General features: G+C 32.5%; 1 protein-coding gene across 2 annotated transcripts in view; it reads left to right on the top strand.

The window, feature by feature from the left end:
* Window positions 1–3,161: 3,161 nt before the first annotated feature.
* Window positions 3,162–22,532, top strand: part of LOC118199934 (glycine receptor subunit alpha-2-like) — a 43,345-nt gene continuing 23,974 nt past the window's right edge. For both annotated transcript variants that reach the window (XM_035371823.2, XM_035371833.2), the window contains exons 1-5: window positions 3,162–3,371; window positions 10,034–10,101; window positions 11,765–11,835; window positions 16,022–16,242; window positions 19,264–19,346. In XM_035371823.2, the coding sequence (XP_035227714.1) occupies window positions 3,262–3,371; window positions 10,034–10,101; window positions 11,765–11,835; window positions 16,022–16,242; window positions 19,264–19,346 (553 nt within the window). In that variant the 5' untranslated portion in view covers window positions 3,162–3,261. The remainder of the gene's footprint in view (window positions 3,372–10,033; window positions 10,102–11,764; window positions 11,836–16,021; window positions 16,243–19,263; window positions 19,347–22,532) is intronic.

The raw sequence follows: 22,532 nt of genomic DNA on the forward strand, positions 1-22,532 counted from the left end.
ACTGGATAAAACACTGAGTCTTGTGAAGGGTTTAAGTCCCTTTTTATTCAACGTAATAAATTACAATTGCGTGCTCTTGACGCTTACAGACTGCGCCAACTCGGCAGTCAAATAAAAATAATAACCTGAAAAGAAACTAAAGACAAGACTCTAACTACGAGGCTCTCTAAAATAACTAACTCACCGCGTTTTACAAAACCGCTGCTAATTCAGCAGACTTGAAGCTCACTTGAACGATTACCACTACTTCCCGCCAAGCACATAGGCCGAAACGCGGGGTTCTTTAATTTCTCGCAAACTACCTCCGCGCTCGTGAAGTAAGAATATCACACCGAACTCGTTTCCTTCCTATTTAAATCATAATACTTCCGCTGATAATTTGAATCCTTGCGCGTTCTACTAAAATTTACATATTCTGGCATTGGCAGTTCCAGGGGAAAGTAAGGCTTGACAGGAAAGATAGTTTAAACTTAAAATAAATGTTAGTTAAAATAAATATAAACTCTACAACATGTATCAAAATTTAAAGCAGGAATCTCCGGCTCAAATAAACAAACTAAGAGACTAAAATGCTTTTCTCCGAAAATTTCTCTAATTTGGCTAGAAATCGCATTATGCCTAGCTTAGTGATAAAACCTGTCGCCAAAACACAGTAAAGAAGCATAGGAACCCTCAAGCTATTGTTGCTTCAAACCTCATTCAACTCAGAATGAAATATTCTACAAAATAATACTTGAAATAAACACAGAAAAATGCAATACGTGGTCACAAATTCAAAATTAAACTAAATAAATATAAAATTACTATGCCTCATTAAATATGTGTAAAATGCAGTAATGTAGTAAGCAAATAAAATAATAAATAAGAAAAAAGTACTATAAAACAATACACAAATAATAAAAAAGTCAAACTATATACAAACACACTCTTTTGCAAAAAACTCGAAGCACCAAGAAGGAATTTTGCGATCGTGACGAAATTTGGTATGCAAAAACATCTGGATGGAACATGCAAATGATCGAAGTTTCAAAGCAAATGAACTGGAATTGCAATCATAGCGCGCAATTCTAGTGCGCAATTAGAAAGTATAAAACCAGTAACTGAGGCGGAAAATTTATCTTTTTTGTTGCTGCCATTATAATTCCGTAAAGCAGCAACTAAAGATGCCATTACGACGATATCGAAGAGCTTACAGACAACTAAATGACTTCGAACGTGGGTGGTCGCATTGTAGGGTTGCATGCAGCTGGGTGGTCATACCGAGCAATAGGCTGCCACCTGCAGCCTACAGACACTACTGTGCAAAGACATTGGCAGCAATGGTTGATACAAGGAAATTGCCGACGAAGTGAAGGCTCTGGAAGGCCAAGGAGCACAAATACGAGGAAAGATAGGATGATTGTTCGCCAGGCCCGAAGCGCCCCAACGTTATCATTGTCGATTATTCAACGCACTACAGCCAAGTCTATACCTCCCGTGGTACCGTCCACTATCTCATGGCGTTTGGCTGAGGCGGGGTTACGGTCACAGAAGCCAAAGACGTTTGCCTTTGACCCCACAACATCGGCGGAGCCGTCTGGAGTGATGTCACAGCCGATCATCATGGCTGTTATCATACTGACATCGTATAGTGTTCAGCGATGAATCCCGCTTTACTTTTGAAGCAGATGACAACCGTGTTCGTGTCTGGAGAGGACGGGGCCAGCGGTCCCAATCCGCCTTTGTTTTATAAAGGCATACAGCCATAACCCCTGGTGTGGTGCGCTATTTCTTATGACAGCAGGGGATCTTTAGTCATCCTCCGTACATCTATAACAGCTCAACGATATGTTAATACCATCCTGTGACCGGTTGCATTATCCTTCATGGCACGTCATCCGGGGGCCATTTTCCAACAAGATAATGCCAGGCAATATACCGCTGGCATATCTCTGGACTGTCTCCGTGGGGTTGATACTCTTCCTTGGCCAGCAAGGTCACCAGACCTTTCACCAATCGAACATGTCTGGGACATGGTAGACTGCCAGATTCGGGCACCACAAAATATCGCAGATCTGGAGCGACAACTGATGAATGCCTGGCAGAATGTGTCTCAGGATGACATTACCACTCCTTGCCTCTACCTCTCCCTGCCTCTATGAATTCAAGCATGCATTGCCGCCAGGGGCGGTTCGAACAACTCTTAATTTGAACACTCAGTGGGTGATTGTGAACCGTTAACAGGTACTATGATCTTGATTTTTTAATCATTTTATTATCTATGTTTGAGCTATACACATATTCAGTTTCATCAAAAACAACCACTTCCTTCATGGTGCTTCGAAGTTTTTGCAAAAGAGTGTATAAATATTTGTAAAATTATGTAGAACAGTATAGAAAAGTGAGAAAGTAAGTGATACAATTTGTAACTTTTTGTTCGGTTTGGCTTTATGTGCGCAAACATTTTATTATTTCTTACATTCAAAATAAATAGCATTAAATTTCGCGGACACTCCAGAAACAAAATAATAATAATTCTTTAAATATTAATGTAAAGGAAAAACCATAAATGATGAATGAAGTTATAAAACATTGTCTGACTTTGCTCTTTATTTGCATAACATTTACGTATGTTTGACATAAAACATTTATGAATTGTAGAGTTAAATAACATCAGTATTTGCCAATCGTTGCTTAATTTAAAACGCTTGTTACGTCAAAATATTGGTTCCACATCTGATTCAACCTCTTCATGAGAGGGGAAAAAAAACAATTTTCCAATCGGAATAATAACTCTAGTCGATAAAGACGATAAAAAATACAACAATTGCATGTTGAAAATAATATTTCCTTAAAAAATAAATGGGTCTATTGCTAATTTTGATCCGAAAAGTACTTAAGGAGACATTTAACTACTGAGCGCGAAGTCAGGAGGGGGGTACAAAATATTTTCCTCCCCAAATACCTTTCGAACAACTTTGTATTATCATGCTTCATAATTTTTTGGACGATATGGTTAATTAAAATAAACAAAATGTGTTGTGCTAAAGTTTCTTGCGTGCAGTGGCAATGAAAATCGTTAAAGCATTTCGTATGAAAGAATTCAAATCTTTTCTAGTGCACTCCGTCACAATCAATATCCAAAGGCGTGGTGAAGTGAATTCATAAATGGCACACCAAACATGTAATTTTGTTTTCGAACTTTCTTTTGGTAATAGTTGTTTTCATCTTTAACAAGTAAAGAGGAGCTTGAAAAAGCCTAGTTGAAGAGTACCTTGTTCCATGCATCAAATAAGAATTAGTTCAACGCCATGGGAATGGTTGTTTAATAAAGATTTTAAGTTGATTATAATTTTTTCGTATTACTTTCTAATAAATGCAGCAGACTCATGGTAAGTTTTTAGATGTCTTTCACTTAGCAATAATACGGCTTTATTTGAATTTCTAAGTAATCGAACATTTATATAACCTTCTTTGTTCTCATTTCATATAGCCTTCTTTGTAGCAGCTCATTTTTGAAATATTTTTTCGCTTGTAGAATTTTTGCTGAAAAATAAATAAATGTTATCTCTCTTCGTATTTTCAAGTAATTTCAATCTTTTCAATGCCCGAAAATTTTCATTCATTAGGAATATTTGCTCCTATCTAAGAGATTTTTGTTCTTTGCATAAATCCTTCAATTCTAAATCTAAATCGTTAATCTTTCTAATTTATACTTACACAGAGTTTTGAACTTGGTCGACACCTTTAATGTAAAGATTTAGATTTCTTCCCTTTATTTATTTCATCCTTGTTTATTAATGTGCTGTTATCTCGTTGCAATGGAGTCCCATAAACTCCATGTAGTGTGGAGTGACAAGAAAAGTTTCTCTCCTAACGTTGAACTTTTAGAAAAATATATATCAATTTGCTCATCTAGAAATACATAACAATGAAACATTATAGTGCATTCATTCACAAATATTTAGTTTTGCCGTTATTTGGTGACTTTCCACATTTTCAAAATGCAGTTCTGAAAATCTGGAAATTCACCAAGCTGATTGACTGCCACAATGAAAATATAAAATGACAAATAAAAAGATGAAAATCGAAAAATACCCACTTTGGCTGTCAATACGTAGTAGCTTAAAATAAAAGCTTAACTGCAGAAATTAAATGGAACAGATGGCTTTATCTTCGAAACTTTAGACCAGAATACACCAAATTTTATATTCTCCATGATAATAAATACGCTGAATGCAGATTCAATGTATAGCATAGACGAGTTACAGTAAAAAAACAATAATCTGTCAACGTTTAGCGAGCAGCTGCGTTTAGCGAATTGAATAAAATTCACAGATTTTAATTTTTTCAACGGTAAGTAACTGCAGTTTGCTTAAGAAATACGCATTCAACAACATTTTAAAATTGTGCAGGATTTACGTTTGCATATGAACATATATAACTGGAGTACTTCCACAAATATAAGTAGCAAGGCCATGATAATTGATTATGCTAATTTTAAGATTTATATAAACTTTAAACGATTATTAAAGCTTAAATGATTTTATACCGCCTTTGTAATTTGTTTGCTTTTATAGTACTATGTAAGGATTATGTTAATTTTATTAACAGTTAAATTTTGAGTTAAACTTCCTTTCCTATCGATTCTTAATATCAACTTACCACTTCCGTCCAGAACGTAGTTTTAGAATCACGTCTGAATGCTAATGAGGAAGAGCGGTATTTAACCGCAAAGTTATACTGTCTTAGAGAGAGATATACCAGATATTCTGGCTGCACGCGTGCGCCTTTTTAGGCTACTCTCTCGTAAGCTATTATTATGCTCGGCCGTACTTTAGGCCCTTGATAGCTTCGCAGTCAATTAACGTTAAGCGGCCAACAATGTTGAATTTTGATAGCTTCCGCTATATTTCTTTAGTTAAGATTAGTTTAGTTTGATTCTTAGTTTCTTAAGTTCAAGCCCAAGTGTAGGCTTTATTGTAGAACTCCAAGACGGAGTTCTGTTAAATCTTATTCGAATAATAAAGGGTTATTTTACTCTTCTATCTTGTTTCCTTTCACACGACCTCAAGTGATTATTCGCTTATCATATCTTAACGTTCTTCACTTTCAACAGCAACTTAGAATTACACAGTGGAGAATCCTATAGCCTTTTGTAATTTTATAGTGCCTTTGTGACTGAAATATACAGTATTTTATATGCTGTATATTTAGTCACAAAGGCACTATAAAATCAGTGACTTGTTTCAGTCACATTTTTTTTATTTTACACTTTAACTCTCTAACATTAGTTAATTTACAGAATAACTAGTTATGCTATGAAATAACTGGTTAAAGTGGGGAATTATTAACTTAAGAACAGAAAAGAAGCAAACCAAAGTAAAAAATAAAAATAGCAAAGCAACAATTTTGTGTTTGGCGTATATTTTAGTCAAGACTCCATCGATTTCAGGGGAAACAGCTACAGGATCCCTTTCAGAAGAAGCAAAGAAATCTGCAACGAAGGTAAAGCTACAATTGTATTTATACCCAACAGGAGTAAAGCGAGAAGGTAGAGCCATCTGTCAGCAGAAATAGTAATAAATCGAAAATTAAGTTAAAAAATTTTAAAAAGTTACAGCTTTATCTTTATATTCAGACTGTCATTAAACATTTGAAACAATTTTAAGCTAAACATTTATGCTGTAGAATCTATTAGATTTTTCAGAAATACGAATAATAGGCTCCTGCCTTGACCGAAATGCAAAGGGAAGACTTTCAGTTGTTATCTGGACTTGCAAAACTTACATTATCATGACAGGATGCTGAAAGAAATGAAACGATTTCTTAAAACGTTAATTCTACTAGTTTAAGAAATTAAAGGTATAGAACATAAAATCATACATTTAAAAAGAACTGTTATAAGCTAACGTGCCTTCGTGGTGTAACGGTAGCACGCTGGGCCGGTATTCCAGAGGTCCGTGGTTACATTCCCGCCGATGGCGGTTGCTAATTTTTCATCTCTCTGGCTTCAAAAATTAACCTAATGACTCTACACTGTTCGTAAATTATAACGTTACGTGAAGAATTTTCTCTTAATAATGATAATAATAATAAACTTTCTGAACCAAAACGTAGCTGTCTTTTTGTTTCCTGAAAATTGACTACGCAAAAGATTGCAGCAAATATTTTCCTTTAAGTGAAGGGGCAACATTTTCTATTTTGCGGAAACATTAAATGTTCGTAACGGAAACAATAAAGAGGGATTTCAGGATGTTAGAATGAATTTATAATTCATTTTTAGATTCCAGTTTAATGAGACATCAAGTAAAAACTGTCGGAAAGTGGCAACCTTGTAAAGCATAAAAAATTCGAAAATGAGTTTCTAACTTATATTTATGTATATCGAATATAAAAGCAGACTTTTATTACTTCTTCAGTAATGAAAATTATTTAATCTTACGTGCTAAACTAAGTAGGTAAACTAAGTAACATTCCGAAATTTAATGTAAAACTGCAAGAAATTAAATTCCATAATGAATTTCTTTATTTGTCTAAAGTTATACTGCTTATTAATTTTTTTAATCTTAAACGAGCTTTGTAAGATTTGTAGGATACTAATGTTTGCTAAAATATTAACCCCTAGATCATGCAAATATTTATATTTTAAAAACTAAAATAGTACGCATACACTTGTAGCATTAATATATATATATACTCACATTCAATAAAATATACTCACATTATATATATATATACTCACATTCAATAAAAATTAACATGTATCTTTTAAAAGTTAAAAAAAAAAAGAAACATAGGTAAAATAGCAATGAAACCATGTTACAGAACTCTATAGCTGAATTTATTTTTGAAGCACACTGTAGCGTACAGAAACAAAGTGTTGCCGCAATCAAATTTTGTTAAATACGCTAAACATGTAAATGTTAATAGAAGAGGATGTCATTAGAAAGCATTAGAATATTATTACAAATAAGTTACTTCCTTCGATCGGCTAGGTTTTTGCAATGTATGGTTATAACTTATTAGATAAATAAAAGACCTTAATGGAGTAACTGCTTCTATTTTCCTTAACATTGTTTGCGAAGTAAAATAGTAATGCCCATAAAGAAAAAAAGTTCGATTCTTATTAGATTCTCATTGATTTCCTTTCTTATTGCGTGATGTCGTTTTAAGTTTAATGCATAAATTATGAATGATATACACAATTCAATTTGTTTACATGCAAGTATTACTTTGTTTACATATAGCCATGAACTACTTTATGGTAAAACATTAAAATGAAACTTACTTTGGTTGGTATAGAATAAGCCTTATAGTATGAATGAAAAGCAAAAGAATCGATAAATTTAAATAAATCTATCGTACAAATCCTATTCTTCTGATCTATCAACCTGTAAGGATTGTTTTAATTTTATTAACAGTTAAGTTTTGAGCTAAACTCCTTTTTTTTTCCCTTTGAGAACATACAGACTCCCCGTGCACCACATATGTACAACACGGGGCTTACAGAAGTAAGTTAACTAGAACATTAAAGGTTACATGTATAAATAAACATTAAAAATTACATGCATAAATAAAGCGAACAAAAGCAGAGAACAGCAGTCTGGACTTCACGAAAACAGATAAGTTCACTGGCCAAGTCACTCCGAACATTTTCAAATCGTTCTGTAAGCATAATCTAGGGCCATCAAATGTAGGGCACGAGAAAATCAAATGTTCCACATCCTGAGGAACTCATTTTGAACAATATTAAACATAAATTGTTTGATCGTAGAATAAAACGAAACAGATAACTTGCAAATTTCCTGTCAAATTCTTAACTTCCACTTACTACTTCCGGCCAGAACGTAGTTTTAGAATCGCGTGCGCATACATAATGAGGAAGAGCGGTATTTAACCGCGAAGTTCTACTTGCTGAGTGAGAGACAATCAGAGTTTCTGATTAGCGCGCGTCCGGCTTTTTTGCTACTCTCTCGCAAAGCTGTTATTACGCACGGTCGTAATCAGACCATTGATAGCTTCGCAGTCAACTAGCGTAAAGGGGCCAACTCGGCTAGAATCTTGATAGCTTCGGCGATATCTCTTTAGTTTAGATTAGTTTTAGTTTACTTCTTAGCCTCTTAAGTTCAAGCCCAAGTGTCGGCTTTTATTGTACACTCCAAGACGGAGTTCTGTTAAATCTTATCTGAATAATGAAGGGTTATTTACCCTTCCATCTTGTTGTTTCTTGTTGCACGAACTCAAGCGATTATTCGCTTACTAGTTCTTAAGATTCTCCAAGTTCAACAGTAACGTAGCATTTACGAAGTGAGGAACTCTACAAACCAAATAATTAGCCGATATTTACAAAGAGAAACCTCAAAAGCACTTCTGGTGGCAACTGTTGCTGCTATTCCTTGAAAATTAATTCGATATGTGAATCACATGCTCAAAATGTTTTATTCCACATTTATAAAAGTGAAAATTGAGATGGTTAACTAAATACGGTCTCTAGGTCTTTCTAAAGATATCTAGAAAATTATTTGAAAATAAATAATAACGGCTTATTCATACGCTTCTGTAAACTGCCTTCATTTGATATTCCGCCCGCTCTGCATTTAGTAACAGTGAGTATGTAACAATGTCGTAATAATCCAATTTTTTTATATAATGAGCAGGTAACGTACTATAAAACGAATATTTTTTCTCTGTAAAATGATTATTTTTTTACCCGATTAAGCATTCTCTTTAGGATCTGAGGGCGGCAGATTAGGTATAAGTTGTGTTCTTTGGAATTTATGACTCCATAATGACAATTAGTAAGCAAAACAGGTATATACAGTGTCGCGAACGAAATACCATAGCATTCAATCCCCGTGGGAAATTTTTAATATTGCATATTTAATGTTAGCAACGTGTATTTGATAGATTTATTTTTATGGAAAATCCAGTAGATGTCTGAAGAAGTTAATATCGGACACTAAACAGTAGTTTGCAAAATACCGGTTAATGAGCAGTTGAGTGTGGAAAAAAAGGTGAAAGCCACAATGTTGCTTGATGAAACAAACACTTCGATAAAGACACAAACATGTTTTCGTGCACACTTTAGTCCAAGACTGGCTTCTTGCAAACAGACCATTCAGAATTTGGATGCTACTGCCTCCGGTATTGGGGAAGATTTAACGGCTCCCATCAAGCATCTGCAAGCCTGAAAATGACAACAAGTCTCTCTTTCCACACTCAGAGGTCCATACACGATGGAGCTTGTCCACATACTACAAAAATTGCTCTTGGTTTCCTGTGTGGGATGTTTAATGTAACTGTAATATTACATCCGTCTCCAGAATATTACGAAGCTGGGAAACAGTGACACTCGTATAGCACTGATATTAATCCGTATAATTTATAGAATATTTTGGAAGGCAAGGTATCTCAAGAAAACCTGCAAATGTAGCTCAATTCAACTTTTTTTATCGTGTAGTTGTGCAACGCAATTTTCGGAAGTGCCGAAGGGTTGAGACAAAGCAAAGGTTCTCTTGAAAACCTTGCGAAGAAAAATGGTGGACACATTGAAGCACATTCTGCAATAAACTCAATTTTCATGTTCAAACAGTTAATTATACGTTCATTTTGTAATATTTCAATGATAAATAAAATAAAATAAATATATAATATAAAGCAAAGGGTATGGCACTGGTGCGCAACTTTGTATTACATTATTTCCCTGAGCTTTAGCGTATGTCTATCTTATTGTGCTGTGAATTAACGCCTTGCCTGAAAACGATTATTCATTAGCTAAACAAAGAAACTGAGTTTTGTTATTAACTCAATTTAAATATATTAGGAGGTCAAATCACTAAATGAACAAAAGTTACAAACTGAATTCCCACTTTCCATTCCTCCTGTTTGGATTGCAGGTAAAAGGGATTTGCATAGATTTGTAACCTTAATAAAAGAGGCAGCACTGGTCTTTTTTTAAGGAAGCTTACAGTTTTATTTGTTCTCAACTAACGCAAAAAGGATCGCTATGTATAAGTTTTACTTATTTCATAATCAAATTTTGTTCTTTCAGTGAATGCTCTGTGCCAAATCCTCTCATTCCAGAAGGTTACAATAAACACTTGACACCTTTAGAGCAAGGTAAGTTGAAAACTATCTTCTTATGTATGTTTTATCAATTTTTAATATTTAAACAGTATAATGAACCCTTTCTAAGGACACTATCAATGGCTAAGGATTCTTTTGGGCATCTATAGAGGCAGTCATTTTAGAAAGCTCATGCTCAATATCGATAGTTATTTAAGTTCTTAGAAATGCTCAAAGATTGTCTTATTGGGGAAGTGGTAGCCGCAAGAGTATTCACTGCATATTTTTACACAGCAATATTTATATAAAATAATCAGGTGACTAAGAAATTCTCTTAATATTGTACAAAAAATTACACATGACAGCCTCTGAATTATATAAGCTAGTTGTTATATGAATTATATATATTTTGCAGAAAAGTATTCCTTATTTGATATTTAGCGAGAGATAGTATAATTTAAAAGCATATTAATGCTCCAGAACTGTAAAATATCAGACTTAAGTAAGTTTACAAAAACTTATTATTAAAAATAGTATTACCTATTACATTTGCATAGATATATAAACGAAATAATGTATATTTATCGAAGTTTATATATATATATATTACTTAGACTCATATGCTTCCACAGATTATGCTGAAGGAAGGTTATTTACAAGTGCTGAAGAAGGTTATTGAGTGCTAAGTTAAACCTAATTATACGATTTTTTAAAATTATATTTTAACTAATACGTTTGATTGAAAAAACTCTTCTTATATATGATGGCATTCTTCATTAATGACAAGTAGTAAAGACATTTCCTGTGATATAATATTTAGGCCTTTTTAACAAAGTACAAACAATAAATTAAGGTCGATATAAAAACAAACAATTTTAAGTTTCCCGTCCGTAAATTGCACACTTGCATTATAACTATTAACTATTAAAGAAACCGAATCACCTAAAATGTAAAAGCTCTAAGTAAAAGCTTTCTACTCGAAACAACCATTGGCATTAAAGCTGTTAAACAAAAACAGCAAGAATCACTTAAGAAACGAAAACATAAGCCACTAAGTTACACAAAATAAACTGAGACAAAGGAGAATACTCTGGACTCAAAACAGCATTTACAATTACATTTTTTGAAAATTAAATATTTAGTCTGATTAAACGTGTTTAAATATTTGGACACGAAAAACAGCTAAGAAACATAAAACATATTTAGTTTCCTTCACCATGAAACCCGACTGAGCAAGGAATGGTTTTAGATTTCTTCTATTAAAAATGACTTAGAGAAAGGAATTCCTACAAGGGTTTCTTGTCTGTAAAACTAACTTCAAATGTTGATTTAATATCTGCAGAGATTCTTAGAAAAATATGATGTTTTGTAAACTAGGATTTATCTCGCTATCGAAGAATTAAAAGACAACTAAAAAATCTAAAATAATTAAATGATATCATATCAAGAAAGAAATGCTATCATATCATACGATAAAACAATTTTAATGAAAAGAGCTCTGTTACTTAAAATTTTGAGAAGAATTCAAAATGGTGCATGCAGGTTGACTTGGTGGGAACAAGAACTGTTTCATATTAAATAGAGAGAGATATTACATAATTTTTAAATAAAGATATGTAACCTGATTTATATGAAATCTTTTTTATTATCTTTTCTGTGTTAAATCTTTGGTTTCTCTGTACTCTGTTATAAAGTATAAAAATTTTGCTTCTTTTAGAAAAGAAACCTACTATGGTGTACCTTAATTTAGATATAATGGACATTGACCAGATCGAGGAAGAAAAAATGGTAAATTGCATGTCTGATTATTAACATATTCAATGCGTTGAAGAATTGAATTTTAATTAAAATTTCTTGACTAGTTTTGAACTCTTTTTTTTTTTCCTCATATCTTGAAATCTAAGTTAAACATAAAAACGAATTTTAAATATTGAAGGAAAAATTAATAGTTAACTAATACTAAATAAATATATTTATTTCTAATAGCTAATGTAAAAGTTAAGTTAATCGTTTTAGGATTTTACGTAATTATAACGTATTGACTGAACAACAACTGTATTGAATCTATTGACTGAAAAAGTTTTAAATTATAACTGAATTTAAAAATGAAGATAAAAATCAAGTTGCGGAAAGAGAAGACTTCTGAATACTAATAGTTCTACGCCGCATTCTATTTTCGAAAAACCGGCTGACTACTTGGCTTTTTTTTGTGGGTTTTCTCGTGTACATAAAATTTTCTCCGAAACCATCCCTTAAAAATAATTGTAATGTTCATGTTATGATTAACAGCATAATCATTCTTAGAAAATAAAGGTAAAAGGCTTACTTTTTAGTCGATCTTTTTTCTCGTTCCAAAGGCGTATTTCCGGGAATGTTTTTATTAATTACATTCATCAAAGGCACTACTCACGCAAAAAGAGAGGCTTCTAAGATAATAAGTTATTTAATTTACAAATCACATCACTAAACTAAAATATATAACACAGAAGAGAAGGACTACATGTTTCACTCAAACGTCCATCACGAGTTCTCAAACTTCAGTTGAGAGTTCAGTTTTAGACTCTTTCTGCGCGCATGCGTAAATCACGTGGTGATCGGTGAGAGTTTCAACATACTCCCACCTTTAAATTTACTGAAAAAGCAAATTTAAAACTGTAACCTTTGAACGGGCTTTACCATTCGACCATTTCTTGTCATCGATGGAATCTTTTCGCTCCTAAGATCTTGAGGCAAGTCATTACGAATATCAGGATCGCAGTAAGTCTCTGTTTCATCAGAAGAGTTGCTTACCACACTTCTAAATTTCGATTGTTCATCTGATGATGTTGTTATCTCCAAAGGATACAAACGCTTGGTTGGTGGCAAAACTTCTCCAAGCTTCGTCTTGATCTTAACTAAACGCACATGTCCATCCCGAGATTTGAAAATCTCGGTTACTTTCGCCAATAACCAGTCTGTTCGCTTCTTATTATCATCACTAAAACTAGATCTCCTACTTTCAGAGGTTGTGAGGCTTTTGCATGTTTATAGTTTTGCCGTAACTGTCCGAGATACTTGATTCGAAATCTTTTACGTAGCTCTTGTAAAAGTTTTTGTCGATAAATAAGCCTTTTTTTTTTTAAAGATTTCGCATCTATATTATCCAGATGAGTAAGTCCAATTTGTCGAATCTCATGAAGAAGCATGGAAGGTGTGATCGGAGATAAATCTTCAACATCTTCCGAGACGTACGTCAATGGACGACTATTCATTATTGCTTCACAGTCGCACAAAATTGTTATCATTTCTTCATGATTCAGAGATGATCGTCCTAAAACTTTGTGAAGGATTCTTTTTAGATATTCCTATTAATCGCTCCCACCATCCTTCCCACCAAGTCTACTTTTAAAAACACGTTATTCCAATAATTCTGGTCACAAAGCAAAATCAGTCGTAAAGATAATTCAGAATGAATACGTTTCATTTTAGTCACATCTGAATCTTTGGCATTTAAGCTTCAGAAAAGAAAGATTCCAGGGCCGAGGAGATGCGCCAAGTCAAGAACTGAAGATAATACTTTGCATTCATGTAGTTTTCTCTTCCAACAAAAGTAAATATCATACTAAACAAACAGTAAGATATAAGAAAAAAAGGTGTTCGATAACAGATGGAGGAATTAGAATAACGTTTATAAGGTATTTCTCCCGCCTTCGTGGTGTAGTGGTTCTACACGCTGGGCTGGTATTCCAGAGGTCGGTGATTCGATTCCCGGCAAAGGCGGTTGCTAATTTTTCATCTTGCCTGCTTCCAAAAAATCCTAATGGCTCTACACGTTGACTGACATTATTGGCATTTATTAGTTGGTTGCTGCTGTCTAGTGTATATAAATCTCGTAAAGAGTTCACAATCTTTGAGACGGAACAACGGAATAGAATATCTTCAGGGCAACTATGTTCTGTGAGAAATTGAAAATGATATCGAAGATTTTTCGATTTAACGACAGACGGACACGAACAAGAAGAAAAGAAACTGACAAATTTTAGTTATGAGAGAACTTTGGGATAAAAGGAGGGAAATTTTGACGATTTTATACAACTCTGAAGTGTATGTTACTATGGAAGCACAGCTGGTAGCTTTCGGAGGAACGAGTCCTTTCTTCCAATACATACGCAGCAAGTATAGCATAAACTTTGGGTACTTTGTAACAAAGCTACCAATTATATATGGAATATACAGCGGTACCTCAGAAAGCAGTCTGCGCTGAATCAGAAAGAAACCAAGGTCTCGGGATTGTCAATGATCACTTTCAAAGTGTAAAAGGGACATAATATAACATATGATAACTTTGCGTTGAATAAACTTAAGCAATTGCTTTTAAAAAAACCTACAATGATTGGAACACTAAAAAAGAATAAGCCAACAGCTCCTTTGCAGTTGTTTAAGTTATAGTCCTCCGCAGTTATAGCCCTCTAGGCCACTCTTCATTATGACAAAAAAAAAAAATAAATAAATAAATAAAATAAAGGATACAGACAGAAAAAAACCACAAATAATTCCGGATTATAACAGCATAAACTGGCCTCCCACTATTCTTGCCGGTGGAAGACAGATGGTCGATCATAGTTTTCTCCAGCATCCTAAGCCCTTATGCGTACAATGTATTCGTATTTTTCATTAAGATCAATCCAGCAGGGAAGGTGAACACATTTCACAAAAGGAGAATTAAGAAGATTGGCCGGTTACCCACCACACTGAAAGAAGAAAACATCATCCAAGAGCAATGAGCGCTCGAAAATTGGTGGTGAATATTCGAAACTTAGGAACCCAACATGAAGAATCCAGAAATACGTATATCAACTACACGCAAAAGTAAATGATGGCGCTTATGCACACAGAATGACAACAAAAGTTCCGTAAAGTGTTTTAAATGTGAATAGTTCACTTGGAAGAAACATTTTACTGAAGTGTGTAACAATTGTATATAAACGGAACAACTTATAGATAAACGAATTCAACAAATTTTCTGTCTTCCTTTCATTTGATTGTTCAAGCAACTAAACTTATATTATTGGATATAAGCTAAATATTTAACAAATATTTTGTCTGCATTGGGCAATTTTACGTTTAAAAAATGAAGGAATAATATGCACAAATGTGAATTTGTTTGTGCTATCAAACGTATATAAAAATAAATAAAAGTGATAAATACAGAAAAAATACTTCCTAAACTATACTGTATTTGAAAGTGTACAGCGAGTTTTAAGGGTGAATGACAGAATAACAGAATTTTATTTTTTTGTAAATAGGAAATGGTTCATTAAATTCATACTCCCTTATAATCATGAAAACTTACATGTAAGGCAATGTTAAATTTTATATAAATACAGAAAATAATAGAACAAAATTACTGTTAAATAAATAATTACATTACTAATATCGACAAAATGATTCAATAGCATCCAAAATTGTACTATGGATCGTTTTTGCCCCGAGTATATTAGGTGTGTGCTACATATTAACAACGTAAGAATATCAAAGCAAATCACATTAGAGCAATTTATTCGTTATAATTATTGAAACGCTATCGTTTGATTACCTATTTAGATAGACATATAAATTTGAGAATAAGGAATGCAAGTGTTAAATGCTGTTTTATCATAAAATAAATAAATAAATATCTACTTTAATTAAACGTAATAATATAATAATAATATTATTGCCCATTTTCTGTCAAAATTCCTTCAGTATACGAAAGAAACCATGTAGTTGTTAATATTTTATACTTATAAAAACATGTTCTTATGTTCATATGCAAAATTGTTTCCAGTGTGCGTGTACTTCAAATTTAACACTTTTCAAAACTTTGATGAATTATGACTTATGTTTTAAATATACTTCAAATTCATTACTGGATTCCTCAAATACCTTAATTTAATAATAGCAGTGTTTTTCCAAAGTTACATATTACATCATTCCATTATATTTAATTTTTCAGGAGTATTCTCTGCAATTCTATGTGAATGAATATTGGAGAGATCTTAGACTCAATCTGACTTTCTTAGACAAACTCCAGCAAGTGCCTAGCAGTTGGGTCCCGGATATCTGGACACCAGATATCATCTTTGAAAACTCGAAAGGTGGATGGATATATCCTCTATCCATTCCAAACATTGTTGTGCAAGTGCATTCTCACAGATATTTGCACCGCTTCACGAGGTATTTTTTTTTATTTCTAGCAGTAATTTCTAATGCAAGATTATTCACTCTGTGGAGAAACCCACAACATAAGCTCAGAAAAAATTAAATCAAAACACATGAAATTAATTTAAAAGAGCGCAAAATTTTGAATAAAAATGTAAAAACTCGCTAAAGGGTGTAACGCAGATTCAAAACATTTGGAATAACAACCGTTTAATGCAATTTATGTATTTTCTCATACGCTACAGCAATCACCATGCTACTTTAGGGTTGCTACATAAAGGAGAAACTGGTTCTCCATTAAAAATGCAAAGACTAGCAACAATGAACTCCCATTTAATTTCTTTAGTTCAATGCTGATTGGGTAAAAATGTACCATCTACAACAATTGCTGCAAGGAAGGAAAAATAGGGGTCTTTCTTTTAATGATAGACCCGGAAGAAAAATTTTTTGGAAACGTTGCTCGAAATATATAAATGTGTGATACTGCCTTAAGAAGAACAAAAAGAACATGCTAAAAACATTCAGTTCAAATCAGAAACAAATCAAAGTGATTAAACAGTACATAAGACTTGAATTAGTCATTATCTCATCAATATCCTCCAAACATGTTTTCTGCTAAAGTTTCTTCGTGTTCCAAATTAAAAGCGAAAATATCAGCTAGTAAGCTCTTTATTCTTTAACGAATAGAATAAGCGAACTCGCTACGGTATGAATTGCATGGGATTGAGAATGGAAGAATTAAAAATTAAGTTAGATAAAAACATAGTTAGGCAGTAACAAATATTGATCAGCTGAATGTATCTACGTCCCACATATTTTTCTCCTTTTCGCCTTTTCTAATATAAGACTTTATTTATTAATCGCATAGTAAAGAAACGTTTATTATTTAAACTAATAACTGCTTATTATTTACCTTCTTAAACACTGATGAAGTAATTAAAAGAATTTCCCGCTTGCCATAAAAAGCATCATTTTTTAAACATTAGTTACAGCTTTAGTCGCTATCCTTTTCTTTCCTTCTGTTATTTATTAAATAGTAATGTAAATTTTACACAAGTTTAACTTTCATGTTATTTTTTTCTCATCTAAGCATAAATCTCAGTTCCTTCTTCTTTTTTTCTTTTTTAAGAAGAGAAAAATCGCTCACCTATTAATTCGTAGGGAGTTGAAAGAATCTCGGTGGTGTAGCCTATTATACGCAAATCAACACAACAAAACCTTAAAATTATGCTAAATGAATATGGAGCTTATTTGTAAAAAAAGCTCCTAAATCATGTATTATTCGTTATTTTTTTATCTCTTGAAGCTGTATTTAGATTATCTCCTATTTAAATTATTGAAAATATTTCCTCAGGTGAGGAAAGGGATTGGTTTAAATCTTTCAAATGCTCATTAAAATCTTCCCAGTTTACTGCAAGATTCGAATTTCAATCATTATGAATCTACAGTCTCCAACTGCCTTAGTTTTTTCGTTTCTCATGTTTACCTCCTCCCCCCCAAAAAATTCATCGTTCATTTAAATATTGCATTAATATTATGTCAATTTTAATTTTTATGCTATTTTGATTTTTGCATTTATCAGTTTATCTTCTTGTAGTTTATATTATCTTGTAAATACTCAGGGAAAGGGTTTAAATATTAAAATAGCGCCTTTTATAGTGTAACGATTAAGACTGTTATAACCTGGGTTGCAGACAGAGGTCAAGCCCTGGAATGTTTGCTTGTGGAAAGAGACTTTTAACCGATAAAGATGATATCACATGCTCTGCATGCACAAGTATAGCTGACTTGGACATTTTCACCCATTTTCTGAGTTTCGTTGCACAAAGGGTGTTAATTGCATACAGATATTTTTTTACTCACTCTCTTTATGGAAAGCATGATCTTCCTTTTAACTTCCCCCCGAAATCTTTGCCCAACCTCTCGGTTATTTAGTTTTCGGTTTTTATATTATCTGAGACGTTTTAAGTCAGCAACCAGTTAACGACCTCATAGTTTGCATCTCTCTTCTATTTTAGTATTAACGATAGTTGTTGTTTTATATTTCATAGAAGCATCCTGTATCACGATAGTAATTTCAGTAGAAGCTCAGCAAATAAACCAAAATAAATATTACAAATAAAGTAAATATCTTAAATTTGTTTATGTATTCATAATAATGAAGTTTCATATTATATTTAATAATGAAGTTTCATAGCTTTCTTATTAAAAACGTTTCATATACAAGATGCATAAGCTTTATAACATAGCTAAACAAAGGTAGAAATATGATTTCAAACTATCGATGAAGCTCAGACTGTCGATGAAACTTATCGATGACGGTTTCAAGTTGAGTTCTTTTTCATAAATCTATTAACTTCGATTGTAATAATTTGTGGCTCTATTAAAAGTTAATACAAAGCTTTAAGACCATATTGAGACATAATAGGCAGGACAGGACAGTAAAAAGTGCAGGGGGCACCACAACATCGTCATAGAACAAAAATGGTATTGCCCCACTGCATTAAGACATAATAGACAATAGCAACTCTTCATATTTACAAATAAAATGCACTAAGCATTACAGAAATAGCGTTCTTTGAAACTAGCAACAATACTAACTTGGCATCATGATTTGTTGTGCATTCACACCAAAACTCTGCAACTTTTTCTTGAGAAATGGGTTACAGTGCAAAGCTAGATCCCATATAATTTACATCACTGTAATAATTTCACGTACTCAAAATCGCACCATTCTCAGATAAATATTTTAATTATTCAATAATTCGAATTATCTCATTATCGATGGCAGTATCTGTGGTCTGTTGATATTATTAATAATAATATATAATATTCACATGATAATCACGAATAAAATATTCACATTCGTAAGAATTTAAAGTAACACATTTTGGTGGTCCCAGACCAATGCATTGAATATCCTGTAGTATCTCCTTTGAAAGACACGAACTTTTAGTAAAATATTATTTACCATTAAAATATATTATTACCTTAGTTCGTTATATTATGATTCAATAAAAATTTGTAATATTTTAGATACAACATGAAAATCAGTTGTGCCATGTTTCTCCGGACATATCCGATGGACACACAGAATTGTTTCCTCAGCATATCATCATGTAAGTATTCCCTCCAAGTCTTGGGAAACTAACATATTGATTCTATTTTCAAGACTAAATTGTAGAAAATAAAACATTTTTATTCCTTTTCAATAATTTTATTTGCTTCTCCCTGTTAATTCATTTTATTAGCCTACCCTAAATACTCTTTATTTTGGTAACTAGCATTACTATATTTAGCCCACTGGTATAAATAATACTGTAAGTATAGAATTGTTCATCTACATTCAATCAGTGTAATATTAATTTCCTTTTAGTTTTGCTTTGAGTGGCAACAGTTGTAAAACATTATTATTTTGGTAGAATAAACGTGTTTAGTTGTGTTTAAAGTCTTACAGAGATTATTTAGGTAGAAATTAGTTGATTAATGGACAAAATGGTGTATATTTACTGTTGTATATAACATTTGGTGGCTCTAAGTAGATGATTTAAATATAAGAGGTGAGTACTTTATCTAAGAAATACTTAATTGAATTTTTGGTTTTGGTTTGCAATGGAGCATCTTGTTAAGAAGCGATCTCCGTTACGAACATCGTTTATTAAGACATATCAAAGTTTAATGTCTCTGTTTGATGATGAAAATATAGAAAAAAGCCATGTTAACCCATTAACCGCCGGTGTTGCGTTGACGCAACGGTCAAAATAAATGCGTATATAAATATAACTACTTAAGATATTTTACACCAGCAGATGATTTTGCGTAGAGAAAATTATGAAGATTATTTATGTAAAAAATATTTGCCTTCAACAATCATTTTGTTTATAATAATTATTCTCATACTTTAAGCAAAATTTTCGACCGGGTATTTTTGCTGAAAATATCTAACGAATGAATCGCTGTCTTTATGAGTGATCTATTTTTAGTCAAGGTCACCGTTTATCAGAACATTACATCAGTCAGATGTTTATATTTGTGTTGGGAAGCAAGGGAAAACAGGTGTTGCGCTGACGCAACGTCAGCAGGAAACGGGTAGTCAATTTCCTTTTTCACTCATTCCTTTCGATGTTCTGGTTCATGTTCTGGTTGTTTAAAACTGCCTAGAACAAGGTATCTTACATTAGAAGAAGCCCTTCAAAGATTTTTTTGTGAAGAAACACATGATGATAATGTTAATAATGACCAGAATGAAACTGATATTGTTGTTGTTCCCCCAGAAATTGCAGAAACTAGTGACGAAGAAGAAAGGAATGGCAATGTTTTAAATAATGATAATGATATTTTACCAAATGATACTGCTGGGGAAGTTGAAATTCACGTAAGAAGTATTTCAGCCTTCTAAAAGCAGTTATGGTCATAATAAAAAGTTTAAAAAGCAGAAGATTGAAATCTTGAAGTAGATAAAAAAAAAAAAAAAAAAAAAAAAAAAAAAAAAAAAAAAGAACTGTTAGTTATGTCTCATGAAGAAAGAGAAAGAAGAGAAATTATAAAAGACAAAATACAAGGAAAAACTAATGCACAGATTTTCGATTTTCGTTTTGGTTTAGACATTTATTCTCTTATCGTTGAAGAAACAAATATATGCGCTCGCTCAGGAAAAAAAAAAAAAAAAAAAAAAAAAAAAATGGGCCCAGAATTTATTGCATCTTGAAGCCTATATGAGAAGATTGAAGATTTATTGGAATATTATTGCTTACAGGATATTATTCTTTACCTCAAGAAAAATATATTGGTATTTTTATAAGGACATCTCTTTTTCTGTTGTACGAGAATCGATATCACGCTTGCAGTACAGGAATATGAAGCAGAATTTGAATTTGCATTTGACAATAGTCAAATGTCAAATTGACAATACTGATAAATTATATGAGGTGAGACCATATCTAAACTTACTAAATATCACCATTTTTTACTACTGGAAATATAAAGTCTCTTTTAGATTTCAGACGCGAGAATGCATTATTCCTTTTGCAAACTCCTATTGAGAGCGTAGAATTAGCCAGAAATAGATCAGCAACAGGAAGACCTAGTAAATTCAGCATTCAAAAACCATTGCATGGAGATGGTAGACATTTTATCGTGAAGTCCGTTGATAAGAAAAGACTTTGTTGTAAAGAGTACCATAGCCAGACTGTTTATAGATGCAAAGTAGGTAATGTAGCTTTATATCATGACTGTAATCAAGCTTTTCATGCTTGAATCTTTCAATTGAAATAATCTGTATTTGTAAAAGAAATACAATGTATATTTTAATATTAAATTAATTGCAAGTAAAGTGATTTGTAGATTTATAAAACGTTATACAGCTAAAAAGTAATCCTGCGCTCCACTCAAAAGAAACATCACACGAGTATAATCCTACTCACTAAACATCCGTAGTCTTATTCCGCTGATGTTGCGCAAACGCAACACTCGCGTTTTTCACAGGTGAGAGTATTTTTTTTTTATTTTCAATGTAAATTTATGTTATAAATGCTTAATTTAATATTTGTTATCATTTTCATGAGAAAAGAAACATTCCTTGTAGTTTTGGCGGTTAATGGGTTAAGATTAAATTAGCTACTTTAGAACGCATTAGTGCTGGTTTAATGACTCTTGATAAAGAAATTTTAGAACTTGCCTTAAGTGCAGACGATAATGGTAAAAGTTATTCGGACGAATTTGAATTTGTAGAAGAATATAAAGTAAAATTTGACGAAAACTGACAGAATAAATTAATAGAATTTTAAAAGCATTACGAGGAACTGAATTGGAAAATCATTAAATCTTAATAAATGTTAAACGCTTAAAGAAACTCCGAACGGCCGATGGAAGAAGCTTTTCCTATAATTTTTGCAGACTCAAAGCTAAAATTCTGATTAAATTTCCAGTTATGATTAACTCTCGAAGACTTGTTAAATTCAGATTTTAGGACATAAGATCCATGTTTATTAATCCAAAAGTTTAACACTCTTTTAGTTTGGCTGATATACAATCTGTCACAAAAATTATATGCACCAAGAAGGAAACGAACTACTGTCATGAAACTTAACATGTATGTTGTATGAGGAGTTTCTTCTTAACTTCTAACTTAACATGTATGAGGAGATAAACAAATTATTACGAATTCAGAACAAAAGATCGTTTTATTCGGAGGTTATAAAATGAAAAATGTTACAAGTCAGTAAGCAGTATAGCCACCTCTGGCAGCCTGACAAGCCGAAACACGGTGTGGCACAAATCAAGTATGTCACCTATGGCCCCTGCTG

The sequence above is a fragment of the Stegodyphus dumicola genome, chromosome 6, assembly GCF_044657685.1.
Source record: "Stegodyphus dumicola isolate Sdum_Otavi_A_Nest chromosome 6, ASM4465768v1".
In the NCBI taxonomy this organism is placed as follows: domain Eukaryota; kingdom Metazoa; phylum Arthropoda; class Arachnida; order Araneae; family Eresidae; genus Stegodyphus; species Stegodyphus dumicola.